We start from the raw sequence: 11130 nt of genomic DNA, 5'->3' as shown, positions 1-11130 counted from the left end.
TGGGTAAATCCCTAGCAGTGCTATTGCTGGGTCATAAGGAAGTTCTATGAATAGTTTTTTGATGAACTTCCACACCGTTTTCCAGAGCAGCTGTACCAGTTTACATTCCCACCAACAGTGTAGGGGAGTACCTGTTTCTCCACATCCTTGCCAGCATCTATAGTCTCTTGATTTGTTCATTTTAGCCACTCTGACTGGCATGAGGTGGTATCTCAGTGTGGTTTTGATTTGTATTTCCCTGATGATGAGTGATGCTGAGCATCATTTCATGTGTTTCTTAGCAATCTGGATGTCCTCTTTGGAGAAGTGTCTATTCATGTCTTCTGCCCATTTCATCACTGGATTATTCATTTTTTTAGTTGTGGAGTTTGGTGAGTTCCATGTAGGTTTTGGATACTAGCCCTTTGATATGCCATTTGCAACTGTCTTTTCCCATTCCTTCGGTTGCCTATTAATTTTCTTGATTGTTTCCTTTGCAGTGCAGAAGTTTTTATCTCAATGAGGTCCCAATAGTTCATTTTTGTTCTTGATTTCCTTGCCTTTGGGGATGTGTCGAGTAGGAAATTGCTGCAGTTGCAGTCAAGGAGGCTGTTTCCTGCTTTCTCCTCTAGCGTTTTGATGGTTTCCTGTCTCACATTCAGGTCCTTCATCCATTTTGAGTTTATTTTTGTGTATGGTGTAAGAAAGTGGTCTAGTTTCTTCTGCATGTTGCTGTCCAGTTCTCCCAGCACCATCTGTTAAAGAGGCTATCTTTTTTGCATTGGAAAGTCTTTCCTGCTTTGTCAAAGAATAATTGGCCATACACCTGTAGATCCATTTCTGGGTTCTTGATTCTATCTGAGCTGTCTTGATGATGACAGCTTTGCAGTAGAGGCTAACGTCTGGGATTGTGATGCCTCCTATTTTGGTTTTCTTCTTTAATATTACTTTGGCTAATTGGAATCTTTTGTGGTTTCATATAAATTTTAGGATAGTTTGTTCTAGCTTTGAGAAGAATGCTGGTGCAATTTTGATTAGAATTGCACTGAGTGTGTAGATTGCTTTGGGAAATTATGACATTTTAACACTGTTTATTCTTCCAATCCATGAGCATGGAATGTTTTTCCATTTCTTTGTGTCTTCTTCAATTTCCTTCATAAGTTTTTTATAGTTTTCATTGTACAGGTCTTCTACATCTTTGGCTAGGTTTATTCCTAGGTATTTTATAGTTTTTTGTGCAATTGTGAATGGGATCAGTTTTTTTTTATTTCTCTTTCAGTTGCTTTATTATTGGTGTATAAAAATGCAACCAAATTCTGTACATTTCTTTTGTACCCTGTGACTTGCTGAATTCATGAATCAGTTCTAGTAGGCTTCTGGTGGAGTTGGTTGGGTTTTCCATGTAGAGTATCATGTCTTCTGTGAAAAGTGAAAGTTTGACTTCATCTTTGCCGATTCTGATGTCTTTGATTTCCTTTTGTTGTCTGATTGCTGATGCTAGGACTTCCATCACTATGTTAAACAACAGTAGTGAGAGTGGACATTGTGTTGTGTTCCTAATCTCAGGGGGGAAGCTCTCAGTTTTTCCCCATTGAGGATGATATTAGCTGTGGGCTTTTCATAAATGGCTTTTATGATGTTTAAGTTAGTTCGTTCTATTCCAACTTTCTCGAGGACTTTTATTAAGAAAGCGTGCTGTATTTTGTCAAATGCTTTTTCTGCATCTATCGACAGGAGCATATGGTTTTTATCTTTTTTTGTTGTTGTTGTTAACATAATGTATCACATTGATGGATTTGTGAATATTGAGTCAGCCCTGTAACCCAAGAATGAATCCCACTTGACCATCATGGATAATTCTTTTTATATGCTGTTGAATTCGATTTGCTAGTATCTTGTTGAGTATTTTTTGCATCTGTGTTCATTAAGGATATTGGCCTGAAGTTCTCTTTTTTTGTTGGGTCTCTGTCTGGTTCGGGAATCAAAGTAATGCTGGCTTCATAGAATGAGTCCAAAAGTTTTCCTTCTATTTCTATTGTTTGGAGTAGCTTGAGAAGAATGGGTATTAACTCTGCTTTAAATGACTGATAGAGTTCCCCTGGGAAGCCATCTGGCCCTGGGCTCTTATTCGTTGGGAGATTTTTGATAACTGATTCTATTTCTTCACTGGTTATGGATCTGTTCAGATTTTCTATCTCTTCCCATTTGAATTTTGGTAGTGCATGTGTGTTTAGGATTTTTCCCATTTCTTCTAGGTTGTCCAGTTTGTTGGCATATAATTTTTCATAGTATTCCCTGATGATTGCTTGTATTTCTAAGGGATTGGTTGTAATAAATCCATTTTCATTCATGATTTTGTCTTTTTGAGTGTTCTTTCTTTTCTTTCTGAGGAGCCTGGCTAGAAGTTTATTTTTTCAAAAAACCAACTCTGGTTTCATTGATTTGTTCAACTGTTTTTTTAAAATTCTATATTATTTATTTCTGCCCTGATCTTTATTATTTCTCTTCTTCTGCTGGGTTTGAGGTTCTCTTGCTGCTCCCCTTCTAGTTCCTTTAGGTGCTCTAATTAAATTTTGAATTTGTACTTTTTCTAGTTTATTTAAATAGGCTTGGATTGCAATATACCTTCCTCTGATGACTGCCTTTGGTGCGTCTCAGGAGTTTGGACTGTTGTATTTTTGTTTTCATATATTTTTTAAGTTCTTCTCTAATTGCCTGATTGGTCCAATCATTCTTTAGTAGGGTGGTTTTTAACCTCCATGTTTTTGGAGGTTTACCAGACTTTTTCCTGGAATTGATTTCAAGTTTCATAGCATTGTGATCTGAAAGCGCATGGTACAATCTCAATTCATTTATATTTATGGAGGGCTGCTTTATGATCTATCTTGGAAAATGTAACATGCGCACTTGAGAAAAAAGTGAATTCCATAGCCTCAGGATGTAGAGTTCTAAATATATCTATCAATTCCATCTGTTCCTACGTGCCATTCAGGTCCATTTTTTAAAAAATAATTTTCTGTCTAGTTGATCTATCCATTACTGTAAGTGGAGTATTAAAGTCCCCTGCAATTAGCACATTCTTATCAAGAAGATTGTTTCTGTTTGTGATTAATGGTTTTATGTATTTGGGTGCTCCTGAATTTATAATTGTTAGCTCTTCCTGATGGAGAAACCCTGTAATTATTACGTAATGTCCTTCTTCATCTTTTGTTACTGCCTTTACTTTAAAGTCCAGTTTGTCCGATATAGGTATGGCTACTCCAGCTTTCTTTTGACTTCCAGTTGACTGATAGATATTTCTCTATCCCCTTACTTTCAATCTGAAGGTGTCTTCAGGCCTAAAATGAGTCTCTTGTATACAGCAAATAGATGGATTTCTTTTTGTTATCCATTCTGTAACCCTACTTTTTATTTTAGATATATAATCAGATTTAGCTGACAGGATGAATAATAGTATATACTGTTAAAGTATTTTAATTGATGAGCACTTTCTGTGCTCTAGGTACTTGAATTAATTCATCAAATAAGAGTAACAACTCTGTGAAGTAGATGCTATGCAGCCCCACTCTAAAGATAATAAAAGAGAGGCAGAGAAATTTAAGAAATTGACAAAATTCATGCATCTATTGAGTTGCAGAGTCAGGATTTAATCTCATGCAGTCTCAACCTTGAGCCTGTGTTTTTTGACTTCTCTGTACTATATCATTTCCAATTATTCACTCCTCAGCTTGTAAGAAGATTCCACTTCACTTGCAGTGTCTTGCTGTGAGAGTAGGATACTTGTCTTCTCCATGGTCAAGTTTAATCATAAGACTTGTTCTGGCCAATGAAATATGAGGAGACTTAAATGATGCCAGCTCAAAGCAAAGATTTAAAACACAGTTCATATTTCTTCCAGATTCCTTGCCCTTTCCCTTCATCCCAGAATGGCATGTCTCAGGAAGTGCTGTTCCTTTAGACTGAGTTCCAAAATGAGACGACAAGAAGAACACAGCCACAGCCCATCCTCACTATTGACGTGGAACGTCTGTGCAACAACTGTCGCTGCAAGGCCACATACTTGAAGGCTGTTTTTTACAGCAGAATAACTTAGCAAAAAATAACTAGTATAGTAATAGTTACCAAGACGTGGGCACAATAGTAACAAATACCCTAAAATATGTGATATCATGGCTGAGTGGAGAGTGTTGAGGAAAATATTGTTGGGACCTAGAAGACACCACTCGTGTTCTACAGGGGTACACATCTGTTACTTAGTTGAGAAGAGTAGAGATCAGAATGATGATAAGTATTGGTACCAGCTACATTTGTAATATTATAAAAGAAATTATTTCTTTGCACAAATAGAAGAAAAGAAAAAAAGTTGGAATTTTAAGATAGACAGGGCTGAAAAATGCAACCATTACTCATATTTGACCAGTGAAAGGTATCCTGAAAAACTGCTTTGACTAACAAAATTTGAAAGAGACCCAAAATTAAGACTCACTTTCAAAGACCAAAGAAAAGCTTTATGGAATCCTTTTTAATGTACTAAGGTGGTCCAGTAAGTTCTTTCCAGTGGGTAAAATACGTAAGAGCAAACAGACTCAAAGCATGGATTCCAGAAGCCTGATGAGCGCTAAGTACTGACAGTAAGTTTAGAGAGAGAGAGCGATACATCTCCTAGAGGTGTGGCATTTTAAGATAAAATGTATAAGAGTATCAGCTATATCCTTGGTCTAAACTTTTATAAACTATTACATTTATCTGTCCTTGATTTACTTTGAATCATCAAGGTTCACCTTAAATGTTTCCTGCTCTGAATTAAACACTCCTCCACCAGGACTCACTCAGATGCTCTGGCTTATGTTGATGAAGATGATTTTCACTCTGCATCTGACTCTTTCCCTCCTCTAGTCAATGAATTCATCAGTGATGTGGACAAGGGCTTTCAGCTTTTTATCAGCTATGTGTGCAGAATAAATATGATATGATAAATACTTGATGAATGAGCAACAGAGAATAAATACACTCACTGAGAGAGCAAATTACCTAACAAATTATAATACTCCCAAATCAGCATTATAAACAGTTTCTAAAATTCTAAATTCTGTCTGATTCTCTACTGTACTAAAAAAAATAAGATCTTTGAAGTTGGAGATTTAACCCATATAATAAGTACACTACATAAATCTCATTAAATGACAATATTATTTACATGCAATCTCAGGAAACTTCAAAGAATTTTTGTTATTTACTTGACAAAGTAAAATTTATATGAGTCTTAGACAAAAAGCAAATCAATTCATCACAGAGCTTTAAAATTTAAAATCATTAAGTCAGTTCATAAGATACATTCCATAAATATTTGCCTAGGCATATTTCCATGGTTAGGGCCTTATTCTTTTAGAAGAATACAGTTTTTCGGTAGGCATATTATGTTGATTCAATATGTTAACTTTTATTTTAAGCACATCCTAAAGAAAACATAAATAAATTATTTGAAATCACATACCTGTCGACACCAGAGTTTACGAAATATTTGCAGATAGGCCAACACCATAAGGCACAGTGGGGCCATGTATGTCACCAGGAAGAAACAGATGTGATACATCTTGGGGTAAATTTCACCTGAAATGAAAGCCAAAATAATAAAATCTGGTTTCATAATTCACTGATTTTTTTAAAGGCATGTCTGCCAATGTTTTGCCCTCAAAGTACACATACAACTTCTATATGACTTCACTGGTATGTCACACACACACACACACACACACACACACACACACACACTTAATGTGAAGTTTTAATTTCATTTAATGTACTCAGAGAAGCATAACAATTAACCATTTTTTAATTTGTGTTAACATAGTCTATCTAAAGGCAAGCATTCATTTATCAAAAAGAACTTTTTTTGGCTAATTATATCTAGACTAATTAATAAAAATTAACTTGGAATGTGCTATAATTGAATTTGCAAAAAGAAACAAGACAATCTAAATCTAATTGTTAATGTTTTTGGGAAAAGAATGTAAACTCAGTTGATTCCTCCTCATTAGAATATAAGTTTCTTGAGAAATGGGAAACTATTCCCAGTTGTACCCCCATATACAAATGTAGAAAAATTTTGGAAAAATAAACACAGCAAACATTTAATGATTCTTTTTGTTGATTATCAGAACAATGTAAAATTTCTCTCTCAGTATGTTGTTTGTATGTGTATGTATGTATGCAATGTACTTTTAATAAAAATGATATTTTGGGGTTTTTTTACTTAATATTTAAGTAATCACCTTTTTAAATATTCATCTATTTAGTCATAAGCACCTCTAGGATTATAGCAATTTCTTGCCATTAAGTCTATATATACAAGTGAAGCATATCACAGATTAAGTATTTATTAGTCAATTATTCAATTAATAAATAACATTGTGGTTTAATATAGTTTTTTAGCTTTTCTAAATATATTTATTACTGACTTTTAATTGCTTTTACTTATTTGTTTAAAGATTTGATTTTTAAGTAATCTCTACATCACACATGGGGCTCGAATTCACAACCCTGAGATTAAGAGTCACATGTTGGGGCACCTGGGTGGCTCAGTCAGTTAAGCATCCGGCTTTGGCTCAGGTCATGATCTCACAGTTTGTGGGTTCAGGCCCCATGTCGGGCTCAGTGCTGACAGGTAGCTCAGAGCCTAGAGCCTGCTTCAGATTCTGTATCTCTCTCTCTCTCTCTGACCTTCCCCTGCTCACACTGTCTCTCTCTGTCTCTCAAAAATAAATAAAAAACGTTAAAAAAATTACAAAAAAAAAAAAAAGAGTCACATGTTGCACTGACTCAGCCAGCCAGGAGCACCTATTGACTTTTTAAATGCTTTTAAGGAGGGGTGCCTGGGTGGCTCAGTCGGCTGAGCAGCTGACTTCAGCTCAGGTCATGATCTCACAGTTCGTGGGTTTGAGCACTGCATCGGGCTCTGTGCTTATGGCTCAGAGCCTGAAGCCTGCTACAGATTCTGTGTGTTCCTCTCTCTGCCCCTCCCTGGTTCATGATCTGTCTCTCTCTGTCTCTCAAAAATAAATACATTAAAAAAAAATAAATAAATGCTTTCAAGGATACTTTCCCCATACTTGTATTTGAATATATCACAGTGATCCAGTTACCTTTATTTAAGCAGCTTTACTTGACTTTGATATTGGCAATGAGCTTAGCTCCACTATTATTATTGAGGGATAATGCTATTACCTCCACGCTTTATTTATTTCTTTTTTTCATTGCTTCAGAAAGGTCTTGTAGAAGCATGAAGACTCAGTTATGTGATCAAGTGTGGTAAGGACAATTTACAGTCAGGATGAACTAAGAGTAACTGTGAAGATGAACACAATAATTGATAACATGCATTGAACAATTATTCATTTAATTGTTACTGAATATATTTTAAATATATCTATGAGTTGAATATTGTCCACAATCTTGAGTCCATAGCTTTATCTTCTAGAGTTGGTTGAGTTTAATATTCTCCTTATTTTTCCTTCTAAAACCCCATCTTCTTTCTCATGTAGAAGTTTTTCTTGACTGTAATCTTCAGAGGGAACAGCGGGGTGCCTGTGCTTCTGGTAAAGAGCAACCAAGAGACTGATGTGGGGTGTCATTTTTAGCTCTTCTGTGGCCCAACTGGCTCACACCTAGCGCATCTGTTTCTAACTTCCTTTTAAGTTTATCCCATAAAACAGGCCAGTTACATAAGAAGTGATAGAGTCCGAGCAGGGACTGGAGGAATAACAGCCTTTCCCTTTGAAGTGCTACAGCCAGAGCAGTATTTGGTAAGCCAATTTCAGGAGACTGGAGGATGACCTGGAATCTTCCCAGGTACCTGAGTGGCTTTGAACCTTTATTTGTTTTGAAAGTGTCACATGAGCTTCCCACATAAAAATACACTTTTGCAGATGACATACGTGTGAAGCCCTGAGGTCTACCTCAGACTAAACTGAGTGAGCAAAGCAGAGTAGACTTGAGAGGTAATATTTTTCTTTTTAATTGCAGCAATGGATACCATTACCGTGATAACAGTTTGGGTTTTAAAACATGGGAGAGAAAGCTCATTCTATGGTCAGTATATTTATAAATAGTTGGTAAAATGTGTAATTGGCTGGTAAATGCATATTATGATAATGAACACCTACACAGAGAAAAGTGGATCAAGTGAAATTAATCTTGCAGACTGGGATTGATTGTTTTAATAAAGAGAGTATTGTAAATAATTGGGGAAACATGATAGCCTTAACATTCTTCATTCTATACTTACAGTTATCTAAGCTAACTGAAAACACTGAAATGCCATTGGAATTTTAAGTTTAATGTGTTGAAACTTTCTCTAAACTCTCTCTGCACTTGATGAACAATGTCTTCTATATTTTTAAGACATTTATATATAACCTAGAATATAGTTACATGAAATTTGTTGTGCTTATGCACTCATATTATAAAATAGCATCTTAAAGACTGATAACCCTTTAAAATTGGTGTTTCTACTCAAATAATAAATAGGCACAATCTGAATAAATTCTTGCTTATATACCAAACCGATAATGAAGGAGAAAAAGTGGATCTTTATTTAGTCCTCAAAATCAGAGATTAAAGAATAATATCCTATGTTAACAAGGCAAGATTTAACCTCAGTGAGTTAAGGTACATTATTAAGCCAACATGTTAATCTAACTATCCATAACCTACAAACACTTTGTCCTTCATGTTACACCTATCAGGGACTCAATGGGCCAACAAACTAAAGTTCTCAAATATTCCATTATAGACTGTCTTTTCAAAGTTTATGGATCCATTAAAGCTTACTTGAATCTTTAATTTATTTTATCATCTTCTCTAATAAAATGTTATATGTATATGTAACATATATATTGAAATTCAATATATGTACATATATTTTCAATATCTCATAATAGGCCTGATGCTATATTTAGTTTGACGGTAAAGAGGGGCTCCATTATTATTTTCTTTCAGACTACCAAAGAATAATTTGGCAGTAAGATCCAAGAACAGAGAGATTATGAATCTCCAAGGTCTAGAAAATGTTTGACAACATATACTCATTAAATGTTGGATGAATGGTGAGACAATTATATCTTTGAGTACAAAAAAGAAGCTACCTTCCTTCCAGTAGGATATGTTCTGTGAAATTGTGCTTTTACAAACCAAGCAATCAAGAAATGATGGATATAATTTTGGAATAATTTAAAAATTTTAGGAGTGTGAATGAATCTAACATATACAAAGATATATTTTAAAGATTATTTAAATAAATATTAATATATTTGTTTTGGATACTGAGTGTGTCTTCCAGAAATTATGGCTTAAGGTCTTTCTTTTTTTTTTACAAACCATTGGCAATAATAAAAATAATGAGTTTCAGAAATAACTTATCCGCAAAATGTTAAATATTTCTGGTAATATTTTCAGTAAGGCTGAGACAGAGTTCTTAGTTATTCTGCACCATGAGTCACATTGCCTTTGCAAGACTTTCCTAAAAGTGATTTGATAGATGTGGATCAAGCGACCACATTGTTTATTGGCTCCTTCTATGCTGTAATATATTGGTTGTAGGACAATTATGATATCGCTGTCTGCTTTTATAACTATGTTATTTATTTAACTTAGGATACAAAAAGAAGCAGTTCATAAATTAATCTCAAATAGAAGATATTTCACAACAAGTTTTTAAAAATTGGACTAAATGTTTTCAGACTTTAAAGATGTTTGAACTTTAAAGAGCCAACACTGTAAAATAGAACCTCTTATGGTCTTTTTAGCTTGTGACTATCACACATGTGTCTGAACTTTAACATTTTAAGTTGCATGGACTTCAAAAAAGCATATATAAAGAAAGCTCATACTGTATAAAAATCCTTATAATAAAAAAATGACTAATGATCAAAATGATAAGTACTTTAATTCTTTCATGTTCTTGAAAACATTAAGTGATTAACATTTCCATTTCATATGCAAAAAGTTAATTTTATAAATTTTACTGTTTGATTTTGTGGATGATAAACTTAATTTTGTATGGTTTAATTTAAGCCTTTATAATCATGTTAAGTAATTGTGGGCTAATATAAAATCATTTTTCAAATAATTTCCCTAAATTATTTCTGAAGGCTTTTAGAATTTTAAATATTCAGTAGTAGTTGCTGTTTTTTAGGAAAATGTCCTTGCTACAACTAGATAATAAATGCTAAAGTTTGAAATGAGTTTTAGATATTTATATGTTTTTTACTCAAAATAATTAGAAAATGATTTGGCTAGGCTATTTATTTAATCAGAGTAACTGCCAGGATTCCCTAGCTCTGCAATCTTTTTGCTAATGAAAGTGAATGCAGCTTGATTATTCAGGGCAACGTTAAAAAAGAAATAAAATCTTATAAAAGTCTACAAACTTATAAACTCATTACTAAAATATTTTAGAGAAAATACTACTGACACATGTTAAATTCTAGGTGGGTGTTTTAATCTAACTACCATTTTCACAAACTTAATCCAACTTTTGAGTTGGGAGCTTAAACTTAAATATACCTCTTCGCTTCATAATTAGCAAATAATTTATGATTCAGTTTCATCATTTGTTAACTAAAGCATTCTGATCAAGAGATCTTTAGGCTGATTTCTAAATGTAACTCACTGTATAAAAATTACGTGACAGGTCGAAATTGGTTCCTGAACCACCATCTCTCCAAACACAGTTCTTTAGACTGCTTATACCTACACTGCCGAAACTGCAAGTTCAGACCCTCTTTCTTCTTTCAGGGGTAGTTCTCAGGGTGGGGGTTTTCTCCCTTTCTGGACACCTTTTCCTATTTTCCCTGTCTGGAAATTTTCTCCTTCTCTTTAATTCTTTGCTAAAATGTTAGCAGCTCCTTTGTAAACATTTGTTCAAACAGCCAGGACTGAGTTTGCTCTCTCATTTGTGCTCCTAGCACTTTGTATACAAGTGTATTAAAATACTAATCACATTATAAACATTTGTTTATTTGCCTTTCAGTCTCGCTCCCTACAATGTGTTCCCATAGGCAGTCTATTTCTCGCCAGGCTGGTGTAATTTCTGGCATATCCTAAGTACTTGAGATATTGTTTGAACATTAAATAAATGGGACTTAAGACTCT

At 34.3% G+C, this 11130-nt stretch overlaps 1 protein-coding gene across 1 annotated transcript in view; it reads right to left on the bottom strand.

Moving 5' to 3' along the window:
- HCRTR2 (hypocretin receptor 2) overlaps nucleotides 1-11130 on the bottom strand; it is a 101592-nt gene that overhangs the window by 18394 nt on the left and 72068 nt on the right. The window contains exon 4 of the mRNA XM_029945120.1: nucleotides 5474-5589. Coding sequence (XP_029800980.1) covers nucleotides 5474-5589 — 116 coding nt within the window. The remainder of the gene's footprint in view (nucleotides 1-5473; nucleotides 5590-11130) is intronic.

Source organism: Suricata suricatta, chromosome 7 (genome assembly GCF_006229205.1).
Source record: "Suricata suricatta isolate VVHF042 chromosome 7, meerkat_22Aug2017_6uvM2_HiC, whole genome shotgun sequence".
In the NCBI taxonomy this organism is placed as follows: domain Eukaryota; kingdom Metazoa; phylum Chordata; class Mammalia; order Carnivora; family Herpestidae; genus Suricata; species Suricata suricatta.
Note: the sequence above shows the minus strand (reverse complement) of the source record. Positions and strands in the feature narration are given on the sequence as shown.